A 16654-nucleotide genomic window follows, 5' to 3' on the forward strand; every position below is an offset into this window, starting at 1 on the left:
AAAAAAAAAAAACCTTTAAGCAAAACCTGCATTGACTGAGTAGTTGCATAAATCTGACTTTAAATGGACAGAGGTCCAAGAACTGGACATTGGAAATTAGGGAAGCCACGTGAACTAGGGCAAGGATATGCATCAGAGAAAGGGAGGCGGTAGTCGGTATCTGTCTCTCCCTGTTTCACTCACACACACACACGCAACCCTCTATATTTTCTCCCACAACCTCAAGGAAATATTAGGGGAGGGCTACCACATGGTAGCCCTAGAAATAGAGAAATGAGAGCTCTCTCTTCCTTAACCTCAGAAAGAAAACAACAGGGCCGCTTCCGTATGAAGCAGCCCAAGTCAGTCCCCAGCCCTGGGATAAGCCTCATCCCTCAGCACGACAGGTAGGAGGGACTCAGATGACATCAACTCCTCCGCTATGGGATGCCCCTTGCAGTGCTCTACCCTAAGGGACACAGCCCTCCCTTCTAATGCGGTCCTGAGCCAAATAAGTGGGAGTAAGCCCTTCATAATTAGATGTTCTAATTATGTTAGTTAATAACTAGGGTTCTGACCAGACCACGGTGGGGCAGGTCCTCAGCTCTGAACTGCACCCACATAACCTCCTTTACCTGGAGCCTTCAGTTCCACACCATGATCACACCATGACCAACAGCCAAATTCCCGAAAGCCCCTGCCCCAGTTTTCCACACTTCTAATTGTGAGGCCTGAAAACCGTGCCCGGTCACTGTCTAGCACTCAGAGCTCCCCCCTCTCCAAACCCACCCCTCCCAGGATAGGGACAAGTCAGAGATGTTTCTTTTCATATAGCTTATGGAGAAACTGAGGCAGAATAGGGGAGAAGGGAATGCTTACTCAGGAATCCTGACTCTTACATTGTGTAATCCACCCACTAGATGGCAGTATCTCCTAAAAACTGCTCTATAAACCATAATAAGGGATGAAAATGTCTTCATAGAAGAGCCAACATTTGCAGAATAGGCACTGTGCCAGGCATTTGATCTGGATTATATCCTTTAGTTATCATAACAATTCCATGAGTTATATGCTATTGTTATCCCTGTTTTACAGCATTTGTTCAATGCTAAAAAGCTAGTAATAGACTCTGTCCATAACTATTATGCTCTCATTACCTCTCAATTAACCTGCATTGTAAAACACCTAATATACTTAAACCTTGAAGTAATGCACACTTTTTCTTTTAAAGAATTCAGAATCATTCACTTAGAATTCAAAGGTCAGCAAACTTTTCTGTGAAGGGCCAGACAGTGCACAGTCTCTATCCCAACTATCCTGCCCTGCCATCACTGTGAGAAAGCAGCCATAAACAGTACGCAAATGAACAAGTATGGCTGTGTTCTAATAAAACTTTATTTACCAAAACAGGCAGCAGGCCAGATTTGGCTCTGGGGACATATGTTGCCAATCCCGACTTAGATCATCCAATATGACCTTGGAAGAGCTTGATGAATCAAGATTAAAATAGGTGAAGCAACTAGAGCTATTTGCCCAATGTCTTCCAGGCAATTAATATTGAGTCAGAATTAATGTCAGCTCTCCTGGCTCCCAATCCACTACTTTGTCTGACCCACTTTACTTAACAGCATAAAGGTACAGAGATTAGAACCCCCAAATCCTGGAAGTGTGGCTCAGTGGACAGTGATGAATCAGTTGCTGGGAAATCTGAATCTAGTCCGGGTTCTTCTACCAACATTGCTATGTCAATTGAGCAGAGCAAGTGTCCTCTCTAGGGGCCCAATCTCCTCATCCATAAATGAGGGAGGTGTGCCTAGTCCTAGGTGATGTCTAAGGCCAAGGGATTCTGACATTCTGGACCTGCTCTGTGACTTGCCCGCCCCACCCCACACTCACTTGACAGCGGTGGTGAGGCGCAAGGGCCTGACGCCAGGTGTGGCAAAGCGCAGAGTGTTCATGTAAGCCACATGCTGCAGGGCATGGTTGAAGGTCTCCACATCGTCCCCCTCCAGGGTGAGCAGGGACTGCGAGGGGTTCACGTGGACCTGGGCCCCAGACACAGACACAGATGAGAGCAGGCCCAAACGGCAGGAGAGGGAAGGAGCAGAGGTAGAAAGATGGGACACGGGCAGGGGACGGGGGCATGGCTGGAAGGAGAGGGCTGGAGGAAGGGGCTATACCTTCATGCCTTTTCCCAGGCTCTCGAAATCCCTATAGTCGAGCCCCTCCCGACAAGCATAGAGGCACTCGATGACCTCGCGGCTCTCCAGGCGGCCTGAGCGCACGCTGAAACCAGCCAGGTAGCCATGGAAGTAGTGGTGGATCAGCAAGGGGTCTCCTAGGGCAGGAACACAGGGGTGGAGAGGCGGTGAGAGGAGAGGAGGGATGGAACAATAAAAGGAGGCTGAGAGAAAGGGAAAAGAGAGAAAGGGCAGAAGGCTTGAGAATGAAAATGAAAAGGAGACAGAGGAAGGAAGGGAGGGAGGGAGGGAGGGAGGGGAAAGGAGAGAGAGAGAGAGAGAGAGAGAGAGAGAGAGAGAGAGAGATGAGAGGAAAGTGAGGCTAAGGGGGAACTAGAAGGCAGAGAGACATGATAGAAGACAGAATAAAATCAGGGGGAGAAGGGTGGAAAATGAAATCAACAGAAATGAGACAAGCTTCCAGGAGAGGCAGAAAGGGAAGAAGGAAAGCAAGACCAAAGGTAGGAAAGAGAAGACACAACAAGGAAAAGTGCTCTGTAAGAGAGGGCATCTTCCGTGGCATGCAAGGAGACCAGGATTTTTGTGTGTGAGCTTCACAGATGCCCAGATCCTCCCTGCTGTGTGACTGACTCCTGACTTCTGTGTTTCAGCAAGAGAATGCCTTCACTTCATTCTGTAAGTGAAGAAGGGACACCCAGAATCCAGGCAAGCTCCATCTGGCCTTACCATGCCAAGGAAACCCTGCCTTTCAGTAGTTCTCTCTCTGCCCCCTGGTGGCATGGGAAGCAATAAATAACAAAGCTGGATAGGAATTGGTGTGGAAAAGGGAGCACAGAACTGAAAGTTAAAGTGAGAACTCTCTGGGTCTCCAGCTCTTACACACAGAGTACCTTGTGTGGTGTCCGTACTGTTGTCTCCTCCCTTCTCCTTCTCCTTGTTCTTCTCTTCTGGAGAAAAGAAAAAAAAATAATAAGTGGCAGTGAGCTCAAGGTTGGTGGGGACAGATTGACAGAGAGGAAGAGGAGGTCTTCCCTGCTCTGACCCTGCCCATGGAAGACTTGCAGCCTCTCAACTGAGTCCCAACCCTTGTTTTGTCATGTCTCAATCTCTCAGGCCTCTGGTATAGACAAACCCCCAAATATGTGGCTGAGAAAACAGAAGGGCTCTGGAGACAGGGAAGGAGGGAGGGAGAGAAGGGGAAAGAGAGACAGAGAGACAGAGACAGAGAGACAGAGAGAGACAGAGTGAGAGAGTGAGAGAGAGAGAGAGAGAGAGAGAGAGAGAGAGAGAGAGAGAGAGAGAGAAAGGGCTTAAAAGTTAGAAGATTGATGACTCTCTAAAGGATTACAGGCCTCCAGCAGGGGAATGGGCTGTAGAAAACATTATCACTGTGATAGAACAAAGTGGAAACTGGCTGAAGTTACAGAGAGATCCTGGTGATATCTGAGCAAGAAATTCCTCCAAGTCAGAGGCAATGACCAGCTACAGGTGGGAGATATGGGGGGCTGTTCGTCTCCACTGAAGATCTTGCAGAGTCACCATGCCCAACTACAAGGAGATGCATAAAGTCAGGCTGCCCTTGCTCCTTCATTAATCCTAAGCCACTGGAGGTGTCTTCACTGAGAAGCTCAGGGACTTACCAGTCCAGCAGGCCCCAATCATGAGAGCAGGTTCCCTTCGGGGTGGGTGGATGAGACCATTGTCATGGATGAGTGCAGGGTCAAAGGAGATGCCATCAGCATAGAGTGTGACTGTGGGGAACTCGAGGTTCAAAGCATAGTGGTGCCACTCATCATCACAGACCTGAGGGAGTAGGGTAGGGGCAAGACCCCCTCAGTTACTTCATCTTCAGAGGACTGGCACAAGGCACTGCCCCTTCTCCTAGGAGTCAGAGGACAGTTCTTCATATTCCTGGTTCTATCAACAGAGCTTATTAGTGAATTGCTGCCTACCCAGTTCAAGGATTAACATCTTAGCTCAAAATCTATCAGGCAATCAGCCTACTACCTAAAATTCCACTCTTCAGGAAAATCTTTAAAATCATAAACATTTCTAAGAAAAATAATGCACTATTTTGTGAATTAATTTCTCCAAAAAATTATATATGTAAACGGTATGTATGTATGTATGTATGTATGTATGTATGTATGTATGTATGACATTGGAACCTCTAGAGTAATTTGTGACCAAACAAGAACCACTAAAACAAACCCTTTGTAGTTTCTCCAAGGGTCAGTCAGGATGGAGATCAGAGGAATGAGGGGTAGAGAGTTCTCTGCCTTATCAACTGCCAAATGTAGGAATTCCTCAAAGTTTGACCTAGATCCTCTCCCTTTTTATCTTTCCTAGGGGTTACCTCATGTGTTTCCATGGGTTTTAGATACCATATTTATGTTGATAACTCCAATATCTATACCTCCAGCCCAGAACTCTCCTTTGAATGCTGGGCCCTCCACTTGGATGTCTCACAGGTATCTCAAAGTTAACATGTAAGTCCACACCCCTTCCCAATCCCCTCCATTTTTCCCAGGCAGTATAAATGCTCCACCATCCATTCAGTTACTCCAATGAATGGCCTAGGAGACATCCTGGGTCCTTCCTATCCCTCACCCTCCACATCCAATCCGTCAGTGGGTGCTGTTGATCCCAGGTCCAAACAGAACTAAAAGCTGTGAGTTCTTGTGTAGTTCTCTCCATCTGCATTGCCACACATCTGTCAATTCCTCAACCATTCTCATGTATACAGTTGTAACAGCCTTATCTGTGTACTTACACTCTTATGTCTCTTCAATACATTCCTCTTGAGTTGCCATAGGGATTTTCTTAAAATATAAATCTGATCAGGTCACATCCCTGCTTAAACCCTTCAAAAGGCTTCCCATTTCTCATAGGACAAAAATCTAAATGAACCCCAGCTGACAAAGTCTATTATACAACCTGGTCACTGCCTATCTCTCCAACCTCACATGTATTCTTTCCTCCTTGTTCACTGTACTCCAACCTCACTGGCCCTCTTTCCATGCTTGGAACATGCTGAGCTCTTTCCTACCTCAGGTCCTTTGCATCTACTCTCCCCTCTACCTGGAACATCCTTTCCTCACACCTATTTCCCATCCTTTAGGACTAAGCTTACATTTCACCTCAGTCGGGCCTTCCCTGAACATCCAATATAAGGTGAGTTCCCCCATCCTTGCCTTCTCCTCTTCTCTACCTCAGTCCCTTACTTGTTCTTTCAGAGTATTTACCACAGTTTATCATGTTTCTATGTCTACTTTTCAAAACTCTATCCCCAACTAAAATATAAGCGTAACGAAGACAAAGATTTTGTTCCACTTTTACTCCATTGCATCCCCAGAACCTAGCAGAATGACAGGGACTTAATTGATATTTAATAAACATGTGTTGAATAAATAAGTGTAAATAAAAGAAAATAGAAGTAATGTTACCAATATTAGCAATATGGGAAAAAGATCAAGAAGTAGCAAATAGCAGACTATCTCTTTAAAGGAGTGCCACAAAAAGCAGAAGCTTCTGTAGATAGCCCTCAATTATCCAGTTTGTGGATTTTCTAGGCCCTTCATTTCCCTTTCTCTGTCTTCCACTTCCTGCCTTTTTTCCTGCCATTTGCTTACATAAGCAGCCACTCCATCGGGGCTTGCAAGAAAAATAGGAGATGGGACTCAGATTAGTCCCCACTGGTCCTTGTGGTCAGCTTGGAGAATGCAACTGTTGGCTTTTTACTGGTTTTTGTCCATTTTTATTTATCACTCATAATCATGGATATTAATAATGAGAATTAACATGCATAGAGTGCTTTTTAGTCTACAGTCATCTGCCATATAATGACATTTCTGTCAACAGTTTACCATATATACAATGGTAGTTCCAAAAGATTATAACGGAGCTGAAAAATTCCTATCACCCAGTGACATCATAGCAGTTGTAACATTGTAGCAAAACACATTACTCACATGTTTATGGTGATGCTGATATAAACAAACCTACTATACTGCCAGTCGTATAAGGGTATAAGACATATAATTACATACAGTACATAATACTTGATAATAAACGACTGTTTACTGGTTTATGTATTTACTATACAATACCTTTTATTGTTATTTTAGAGTGTATTCTTTTTACTTATTAAAAAAAAGCCTGCTGGTAAAACAAACTGATCACTGCCTGTGTTACACTGGCAGCAGCCTCACACATTTTGTGGTTACCACATGTCTTGATTGTATCCTTTTCTCTTGGGCTTGATTTACTCTCCTATTGTTTTGCATAGTAACATGCAGTACAGGCCTGGAGCCTAGGAGCAATAGGCTGTGCCATATAGGCTATACCATCTAGATTTCTATAAGTGCACTCTGCGATGTTTGCATGACAAAACTGCCTTAATGACACATTTCTCAGGATGTATACCTATTGTTAAGTAGGGATGATTGTGTAACAATCTATTACATCAATTATCTTACAGCAACCCTGGAATATAGAATTGTTATCATCCTCGTTTAATACGTAAATAAACTGAAGTTTAGACATATTAACCAAGATCTCATGGCTAGTAAATTCCCGACAGGACTCAGACCCAATCTGTATACATGAGAATTACGTATTTTCTCGATTACAATATGCTAACTGCTTCAGAGTCAAGAATATGTACTGTTAAGGCTCTAGATCAGAAAGAAATGAAATAGAACAAGGAAGGAAAAGATGGTTGGTTGGGTTTGATGTCAGCAGTAATATGTTCCCTATTTTCTTTTAATCCAGGAGTGCTTTTCTGCAGGAGACAAGCCTTGGAAAAAGAAAACAAGAGAACCTAGGGGTATAATCGTCAGGAACTGAAAGTGGGGAATGAAAGAGGGGGCACAGGACAATCAAGAAAATGCCAGCCCCTACCCTAGGACCCTCCTTCCCTGAAAGTTACATCCTCCCATCTTTCCTGGGAGCCTGGCATTGGCCTCACCTGCTCCAGCTTCCAGAGAAACTTGACTGGGCGGGCACTCTCAAGCAGAGGCCAATAGAGGAAGGCAATTCTGCAGCCATGGACCGTCAGTGAGTAGTGAGAAAAGCCGTCCTCTGAGGGGAGAGAATGGGGATGGGGGTCAAACACAGGGCCTGGGGCAAGAACAGGTTCAAAGACAGGAGGGAAAGGACACTGGATTCTCTTTAGCCTCTCATATGCTCTCTCACTCCGGCATTCTCTGGAGTCTTCTCTCCCCCCACCCCCACCACATACGCACAGGTGATAACTAGGAATTCTTGGGCACTCTGATTGGCTGAGAGGGGATATCAGCCAGCCTGCTCCCACCCAGATCTTTATTGGTCCTTTGGTTAATACAAACATCATTAGTCACAATCCTTTTCAGGTCAAGAGAAATGAGCTCAGAGAAGTGGCAGAATGAAAGAACAGATCAAGGCTGAGGACTTCCCCTCACCCCCAGAGGAATGTGTCACAGCAGTCAAGGGAGGAGGCATACTTAGAGATGGAGCCAACTAGCCCTTATGAGAGAAAAACAGGGTAGAGGTGGAGAAAGAATGGGGCACACCACTACCCAGGCTTTCCCATCACAATGGAGGGGTTTTAATGGGAGTAAATTCAGGGGGCAGTCCACTGATGGGACGCAGGGAGAACGGGGCAACTGCAATTGAGAATGGCAGTCCCACTGCACTCCGAGAACAGTAGGACCTCAATTTGTCAGGTTGGGAGTAAATCACAGAATTTCAGGGAGTATCAAACCTAGCACTGCCGTCTTACAAGTGAAGAGAGAGGGAGTCACCCATTCACAGTCACAGACTAGACAGGAAGCCAGTTTCCCGACTCTCAAACCAATGCCCTGAGGAAGGCTCACCGTTCTGGACAGTGTTACACACGATGGTTTCCTCTTCCTTCTTGCCCTTGTTGGGTGTTACACCATGCTTCATCCAGAAGGACAGGGTAAAGTGGTCACTGAGGCTGTCCTGGGGCCCAGAGCCCAGACCAGCTGTGCCACCCAGGGGCACCTGCACAGCTTGGGTGCCATTGAACCAGTAGATAAGGCTGCTGTCCTGGCTGTAGTGCACCGAGAGTCCCGCCGTCCAGTTGGCATTGGGGCCGGGCATGGGCAACAGATCTACCTCCCCAGTGGCAGCACCTGCAGGAGCCCCAGAAGGCACAAGTGTCAGCTGAGTGGCAGCAGATAGGAACATGGGAAGCAGGCAGGGAAATAGTGACTGATGGGAAAAGATTTCCTATAGCTAGTCTCACTGCCTCTTCCAGCTTTTCAAAGACAAGAGAGGAATGGGCCTCTCTTTTAGGAATAGCTTTCCGATTAACTTATTCTCCAACTCTTCATCTCTCCTTATCATTGTTCCATAGTGTATCTGGTGACTATCTTGTGCTACGATTATGCATCTTGGCCAATAACATTTTTATTTGCTCTTTAGGCCACTGCATGCCACAACCCCCGTGGACATATAGACCTGTGAATGGACAGAAGAAGATATAAGGCAGAGTCTTAAGAAAGAGGCAGAGAAGGGTCAGAAGAGACAGGCTTGGGGGGTGAGGGAGCACACCCACCACAGAGTTTCCGCAGTGCCCGCTCTGAGTAGTTGTCTCGGTCGCAGCCCTTGGCCACATGGCTGGTCTGCAACTCTATGGTGGCCTGAATGTTCCACAGAGGTTCATCACAGGTCTCCAGGCGGATACTGGGGAACAAAGCCAAGCTTCCAGCGCCTGGTGCATATTCAATCCTTTTGTTCCAGCCTGCGTGGGTGAGAGGAAGAGGGCAGTGGAAAGAGAGAAGGGTAAAGCAGCCCCCTCTATCCATTCTGCTCTTGCCATTTCACTGACAGTCTCAGGCTCCTATAAAGATGGCCGTGTGGAGTCGACAGCTATAAGCCAGTCCCCAAATATCCCTCCCCTGACTCCTAGCCTAGACCCCATGCCTGTCAGAAAGAACAAAAAGGGAGACCAACGTGAAGGGTGATTCAAAAGATGGGACACAGAGCAGGGCCCCTCACCTTGCCAGCTGGGTTTACAGGTGGGCTTCACCTGGATCTCCACCTGGGCGTCATCTGCCGCCCTCTTCTTCCCGCAGTCGTAAGCTGTCACTGTAAACTTGTAGAGCCTCTCACCACTGTACTGTAGCTTCTCTGTATTCTCAATGTTCCCTGGGGTGGGGGATGGGAGAGGACAGAAAGGATCAGGAGCACTAGAGGAAGCCTAGGGAGCCAAGGGGGGGAGCTAATTGTGAGCTAATTGGGCAGCAGGTGAATTGGCAGCAAGAAACTGGGAAAAAGGTATGTGAGAAAAGGCTCCACATCCGGGAAGGAGGGTGTGGAATGAGGATCTGATGGGAGAGGAGAAGTGGATAGCTAAGCTCTGGGATGTCCTGAGGGATGTAGGCACACAAAGGTTGGGAAACCGGGGTGGGCAAGGGCTGGGCTCACCATCATTGTCGATGAGGAAGGGGGTGTTGGGCGTGAGGATCTCATAGTAGCAGATCTGGCTGTACTGGGGGGAGCAGTCGCCATCAATGGCTTCCACCCGCAGGATGCGGTCATACAGCTTCCCCTCAGTCACTGCAGCGTGGTACAGCCGCTCCACAAACACAGGGGCAAACTCGTTGACATCGTTGACCCGCACATGCACTGTCGCCCTGTACGTGCCAGAGCGAGAGGAGGGGAGAAGACAAGTCAGCCAGCCTCATACTTGATATTCAAGAGAGGCACACGTAGGAATCCAGACAGGGAATCAGAGCAAGAGGGAGAGAGTCTGTCCCTGAGCCTGGGGCAGTTGGCATGTCCATCCCTGACCCCAGGGCACCAGGCACTGCAAGGAGAGGGCCTGTAAGGGAACTGCACTAAGGAAAAGGTATCTGCTATGAGGGTTACCCCAGGAGACACCAACACTGATTTTGATGGCTTCTGTACAGAATGCTATAGGTTGGGGGGCCAAGACAAGGGGTTAGACAGGATTTTGTGTCCAGCAGGTCATTGCTTCACAACAGTCAGATCCAATGGAATAATCAAATATTCCAGAATAAAAGCCAAATTAAAACCAACCATGGGAAGGGAAGTGGTATTAGTACAAAAGCCAGAAGTTATCTGACATGAGCAGTACACAGAAGATAAGTGCACCTTCTGTGCACGTATGTGCCATGTGCATGTCAGCTGTGGCCCCTCCTTGCCCAGGTCCCCACAGGGCAAGCAGAGCTGGGGCTAAGCCCTTCATGCTGAGCCCTTCATGCCAAGATCCAGTTGCCCAGGGTCCAGAGGCTAGGGTCTTATCTCCAAATGGGAAACTGAGTCACAAAGAGCAATTTATCTTTAGTGCCTCTTAGGAGCCCAAGAATCCTGACTGCCAATTTTTCTCCCATCCTCAGATGAGAAGTTAGCTGGGAGCCGACGAAGGAGTTTCTTTCAGGCTGTAGCCACCTCCTGTCCACCCTCACCCAGAGCTCTGTGTGTGTATGCTATAATCGTGTCAGTGTGGTGCACACTGCAGATAGACGGGGGAGCAGAAGGAAGGAACCTGGATGTGTGCTGGTTCTTATTCTCCTCATCATTGAAACTCCTATGTATTGAACCCTTTGCCATCTGTCAGGCACTGGGGTGCATGCTTTTTACACAAACCATCTTCTTTCATCTTTACAGCAACCTAAAGAAGTAGGTGTCATCATTATTCCCATTAAACAGATAAGGAAAAGCAGATCCAGAGAGGCTGAGTAAGTTGCCCAAGACCATTAAGAGGCAGAGCCAGGATTAGATCCCACTGATTTCTACTGTATATTTCTGTCTCCTTGACTGAAAGCTCCAGGAGGACAAGGACCCCGTCCCTAAAAACAGAGAACGGAAGGGGTACATATTCAATGGCTGCACTGATAAAGCATGGTAAAGGGCTTGGGAGGATGGAGGAGGGCCCTGCAGCAGGGGGCAGGAGACAAGGGCTTCCTCACTTGTGGGACTTCTTGGTGTTGGCCCCATCAGGGCCCTCTCCGCAGTCATAGGCCTGGATGGTGAAGGTGTGCTCCTTCTGGGCCTCACAGTCCACTGGCTCCTTGGCCCGGATCAGCCCTTCTCCAGTTGCCTTATCCAGGATCACAGCTTCAAAGGGCACCCCAGACCCATGGAGCCGGAAGCCACAGATCTCACCTGGCCAAGGAGGGAGGGAAGGGTGAAGCTCTTGCACCACCTCCAGCATCTGCTTCTGGCCTCAGCTCCCCTGCCTCGGGTTCCCACTTCACCTCTCCTCCCAAACCCATCCCTTTTTTGTGCATGTGAAAGCAATGATTATCGAACACACAGTTCCAATGCCAGCTTCCTGAGCAGCAACCTCTCAGAGCCACCAGGTCTGAGATCTGGCAAAATCTTGATGCATTTAATCCCTGTCTGTCTGTGTCCTTCTGTCTGGCCCCCTTTACTCAACCACCAGCTTCAATGTAGCCCATTCAGCTCCTTAAGCCTACTTCTTCCATTTTTCTAGGTCTCTTCCCCACTTCCTCATTGCTCTCCCTCCCAGGACCTCCCCTCTCCTCTGCTGCCCTCTGACCTCCCAACCACTTTTCTCGGTCTTACTTGCCTTGCCATCCACCAACCCCAATTACCTGCATAGCGCAGGGGGGCATCTTTGTCCAAGGCAAAGAGTGGAGGGTTCAGCAGGACAGTGTTGTCGTTCTCCATGACGATGCCCTGGTATTCCGCTTCGATCCATGGCTTGTGCTTGTTGGCTGACCCCCCCAGTGAGAGGAAAAGAAGCACCTGTGAGCTGGACCTCCACTCTCACACAACCCTTGTTGGCCTAGACAAACTCACACTCCAGTATCACCACCCTTTCCACACTCTGCAGAAGCCCCTGCAGGACGAAGAACTGAGGACAAGAAATCAGCTATTAAAGGAATCAGAGGATCTGAGGGAGGTCACAGCCTTCTCCTATGGCAGGATAGAAAGTTTCCATGGCAACAGCCTGCCCTGGAAAAGGAGGTGGGGGGGAGCCTATGTCCCCTGGGAAACATGGTCAGAATGTGGAGAATTTTCTTTAGGGAAATCAAGTGCTGGAGAGTGAAGACTGGGCATTCGGGAAACAGTGGTGGGCCATCAGAAGGCCCTGGGAAAGGAAAAGGAGAAATTAAGGGCAGAGCTGAGATTAGGAAAAGAAGATCTAGAAGTTTCCTGAATCCTAATTTTATCCTCTCCACCACCACCTGCACCACCCTATCTCAATCCTGATCCCTTTACTCTGCACTTCTCCAAGCCAAGCCCCAACCTCAGGCCATTCTCCTAGAGTAGAGGGAAGAGGAGAAATGAGAGAAAATATATAGGACAGAGGGAGGGGGACATAGAGGGGCAGGGGTGGAGCAGAGGAATCAATGCCAAATAACTGGACCCAGCAGAGCCGACATCTTAAGGGATTATCGAGCTGGCCTAGAAACATGACAAATCCCCTCCCTGCTTCTCACTCTGACAGCCAAGAGAACACATTCATAACCAGCACATTTCTATGTCCCCTCACCAAGGCCACCAAACCCCCACATTCCACTCCCTGAACCCCACTTTTTATACAGACTCATGACTTAGTTCCAATTCTTACCTACCCTACCGTACTTCCCTTCAACCACCAGTCAATTCTGGATGGATGTGGGATACACTCAGCCTCCAGATCTCCCCATCTCTTACCAGACTCAGCTCCACGGTGTCTCCTCCCAGGACTAATGTCCCACCAGCCTGGTAAGAGGCAATGGGGGAAGACGCAGCATGTTCCCTTCCCCTTCTACGTCACCCCTCAACACCAACCTCCACTGCCTGCTCTATCTAATCCCATTATGCCAACTCCCAGGCTCCCATAGCATGTTCACGATGGCCCATCAGTAGGACATGGGCAGAGGAAGACATCATTTAAAAAGATGTCATGAAAGGCAATTTGTCCCCAGTATGTCATAGTGAGCAATGAATCCTGATTTCCATTCTTTCCTCCAATCCCACCCCAAAAAGCCTTCTGGTATCTGAAAGCCTGCCTCTTTCTTGCCAATGACCACCATCACCCCCTTCTCTAGTGGCAAAGGAGAAAGCCACAAGACGATGCTCAGAAACAGCACAGGAAGTGGCAGGAGGCTAAGAAGCCAGGCTGAGGTCAGAGATTGACGATGGAGGGGAGGCCAGTGCTGGGCACCCTTTCCACAGCTTATCCCTGACTCTGCTCTTCTCCTCTTGGCCACTGACTCTCTCCCTATGTCCATCTCCTTCCACTCACTTCTAGGCTCTCTGTCTCCTACTTCTTTGCCTCTTCCCCTCCTATTCTCAGCTGTTCTTCCTCACTTCCCTTTCATTCCTCTCTTTTTCTGCCTCCACCTTTACCCTTTTCCAACCCCTTCTTATCCCTCACCCAGGCCTTATCTCCCTTCCCTTTCTCAGTTTTCTCTCTCACCTCTCATTTAGCTCCCCCCACACACCCGCTTCTGCCCTTTCCTGTCTTTCTCCACCTACCTGAGTCCTCTTCCCCTACCCCTCCCACACTCCCTCCCTCTTAGTCCCTCTGATGGCCTCACCCAACTGAATTTATCTGCTGTATGCCAGAGAGGGCAGCTCTGGTAACCCACAGCCCAGCTGCGTGCAGGCATAAGGGAATGGATGCAGAGGAACGAACCAAAACACACGTGCTCTGAATTGCTGAGCTTCAAGGAACAGTTCCTCCCCAGGATGGGATGGAGATGAACCAGATAGATCTGCCGCACACCCCAGTAAAAATGGAGAGCCACCCAGAGAGCCACCCAGAGATGTATATCACCCCTCAGGGCAAGTCCTTCTGAGACCTGAGGTATCTCCAGCAGAGAGAAATTGGGGGAGGAGGAGACAGAGACCCCAGGATGGGAATGGGGGCCAAAGGGGAGCAAAAGAAGCACATGGGGAGAGGTGGACCAGACAGGAGGGTGTAGCACGGGAGTGCGAGGAAGAGGAGAAGGGCCAGATTTGAGAAAACGGAGAGGAAGGGGGGTGGTTGGAAGAACCAACACCTGTCATGTGCCAGAGAGCCTCAATGGCTCCTGCCCACTCCTACCCCACATCCCTCTGCCTGATACCCCTTTTTCAGTGCCCCCACCCCCCACCTCACTCACCTTTGTTACAGGAGCTGGAGGGGAATAAGGAAGCCAGCAAGAGGGGCAGCAGTAGGAGGGTCATGGTGTGGTGTGGTGTGGAGCAGGGCAGGGCAGGGCCAGGCAATTGCTCTCCCCTGGGAGCCTGAAGCCGGCTATTCCACCTTGGGGGAGGGATGCAGAGGCTATCTAAGGAGGGGAGGGAAGATAGCGGGCAGCAGGGCAGAGGCAGAAAGGAGCCTGCCGCTCACACTAGTCCATAGAGCAGACCTGAGCAGACCCCAACCTGGGTGGGTTGAGGTGGGAGGCTTGCAGTGGCTTCTCGTTCGCTCTCCAGCCCGGCGTCCTCGCTCTCGCTCTCTCATTCCCACCCCATCCCCTCTACTGCAGAATGACGTCAGCACAGCCAGGCGAGGATTGATGGGGCCTCAGGCCAATCAGGTGACTGGGGGGCCCAGGTGCTGCAGGGGGGGAGGGAGCCAATGGGACTGGGGAGCTGGGGCGGGAGTACTCATTAGGGCTTTTTCCCCGGATTGCAATTTGTGGGAGCTAAGGAACTGCGGGGTCTGGAGAGGAAGCTGGAAAGCTGTAGAGGGGGTAGGGACTAAGACCGACATTGGGAGAATCGAGAAGCTAGAATCCCGGGGGTGAGGAAGGAAGACGTCAACGGAGACCTCGGGGAGGCGAGGAGGGACAGTATGCACGTCACCCCCACCCCCAACTCTGCATTAACCTCTTTACACAGCCCGTTCCATCAGCAAATCCCTGCTGCGTGCCTCCTGGGAACCGTGAAGCAAAACCCACGGCCTGAACCCAGAGAGAATCTAGCATTTCAGTTCCCAGCCCCAGGTCTCTCTGACTCTCTGAGGAAACCATAGGATGGTCATAAGAGCGGTGGAAAGGGCTCTGACACTGGAGGAAAAGTGAGATACGTGTGTGTGTGTGCGCGCGCGCGCGCGCATGTGTACACACACACACACACACACACACACACACACACAAGTCGGGACAGTTCACCACCAGGTGGAATTTTCCCCACTGTCTACCCTCCGTCTCTCCCTCTCCCCGAATTTCCCTCCTTAAGCATGATTAAACAGCCCAATTGATTCTGAAGCCAGGGAAGTTGGTGTGTTTGAGAGACAGAGATGGGGGGGTAGCTGGGGGGTGGGTACATGGGAATACTGGTAAACATGGGTTGTCCAAGGGCTGGGGACTGGGGGTGATGGCATCATCAATCACTCCAGAGAGAGAAGGAAATCGCTGGATCCCAAGCCAAAGACTGTAAAATTCTCCAGAATATCCAACCAAACTCTTCCCTAGCCTTCCTGCTTGGACTTTGAACTCAACACCTCATCAAGCTGCTGCAACCCCCTTGGTGCTTGGGAAAGCAGTTTCTTCACCTCCCTCCTAATGGCCTTATAAGACAAAGAGTCTGAAATGACAGCAAAACTCTCTCCAGGAGCCATGGCGGGGGGGGGGGGGGGGCAGCCCTATAGGATTTTCTTCACTTTGGCTTCTGGTCAGCTGGCTGCCCCCATCTTTCCCCACCTTCTCCTCCTCAAACCTTTCAAGATCCCTGACTCAGCCCCAGGATTTCAGGATATTGTTAGAACTCATCCCCGGGTGAGCATGGGAGAACCCCACTCCACACAGCAGGACCAGCTCCCTCCCAGGAGAGACTACCCCTCAGGGGCTCTGGGATGGTTCCCAAGCCTGCCAGAGATTGACTGGAAACCAAAACTGACCTTTGGAAAAGCTCAAGTCTTGGATGGCTGACAGCCCCAGATCCTGCTCCAGGTTCCTTCCTCAGGAAAAGCCTAGGTCAGGCACAGCCTTGCCAAGTCCCTGCCCCTCTCTCAGGCTGAAGACACCACAGCAAACTCATCACGGGGGCAGGGAGGAGGTCTGGGAGGAGCTCTAATTGCAACAGGGCCCCAGCGCTATAAAAACCCTCGTGAGCATAGACCTTTACACAAGCCTGTCTGTGTGTGTGGAGGCCTGCCTGGAGCCTCTCAGCACCACCTGCCAGACAACACCCTCCCCACCTCACCCGGTTTCCTACATTCTCCTGAAGTCCTGATCTCCATCTTGGCTAGCTTGGACAATGCCTCCCAACCTCACCGGCTACTACCGCTTTGTCTCACAGAAGAACATGGAGGACTACCTGCAAGCCCTAAGTAATGACCTTACCCCTCCCAGATCCCTTTTTTCCCCCCTTTTTCCCTCTCCCTTCCTGCCTTTCTAGCTCATTGAGAAGGGAGAATGCTGGGGGCTGGCCCAGTAGCTCAGTTGGTTAAGAGCTCGCTCCAGAGTTTGAGCTCTGAGCAAAAGTGGTTTGATGCCTGGCCCGAGCTGAGCAGCCGCTGAGCTGCCAACAGGTGGCAGGATGGCTCAGCTAAA

The 16654-nt window shown here is 49.6% G+C and overlaps 2 protein-coding genes across 6 annotated transcripts in view; one reads left to right on the forward strand and one right to left on the reverse strand.

Moving 5' to 3' along the window:
- CLSTN3 (calsyntenin 3) overlaps positions 1–16085 on the reverse strand; it is a 27393-nt gene extending 11308 nt beyond the window's left edge. Inside the window, exons 1-13 of one of the 5 annotated variants that reach the window (XM_019627687.1) lie at positions 14525–14639; positions 14276–14418; positions 11771–11893; positions 11123–11318; positions 9615–9823; positions 9186–9335; positions 8743–8928; positions 8036–8317; positions 7150–7262; positions 3821–3983; positions 3071–3127; positions 2160–2317; positions 1876–2024 (exon numbers count right to left, since the gene is read on the reverse strand). In XM_019627687.1, coding sequence (XP_019483232.1) covers positions 1876–2024; positions 2160–2317; positions 3071–3127; positions 3821–3983; positions 7150–7262; positions 8036–8317; positions 8743–8928; positions 9186–9335; positions 9615–9823; positions 11123–11318; positions 11771–11893; positions 14276–14418; positions 14525–14619 — 2024 coding nt within the window. In that variant the 5' untranslated portion in view covers positions 14620–14639. Of the gene's footprint in view, positions 1–1875; positions 2025–2159; positions 2318–3070; positions 3128–3820; positions 3984–7149; positions 7263–8035; positions 8318–8742; positions 8929–9185; positions 9336–9614; positions 9824–11122; positions 11319–11770; positions 11894–14275; positions 14643–15999 lie in introns of those variants that run through there. The other 4 variants (XM_019627691.1, XM_019627689.1, XM_019627688.1 and 1 more) reach the window with 4 other exon arrangements.
- Positions 16086–16202: 117 nt separating this feature from the next.
- The window catches only part of RBP5 (retinol binding protein 5), a 4131-nt gene continuing 3679 nt past the window's right edge, over positions 16203–16654 (forward strand). Inside the window, exon 1 of the mRNA XM_019627664.1 lies at positions 16203–16489. Within this exon, the coding sequence (XP_019483209.1) occupies positions 16359–16489 (131 nt within the window). The 5' untranslated portion in view covers positions 16203–16358. The remainder of the gene's footprint in view (positions 16490–16654) is intronic.

This window comes from Hipposideros armiger, unplaced genomic scaffold (genome assembly GCF_001890085.2).
Source record: "Hipposideros armiger isolate ML-2016 unplaced genomic scaffold, ASM189008v1 scaffold_739, whole genome shotgun sequence".
NCBI classification, from domain to species: domain Eukaryota; kingdom Metazoa; phylum Chordata; class Mammalia; order Chiroptera; family Hipposideridae; genus Hipposideros; species Hipposideros armiger.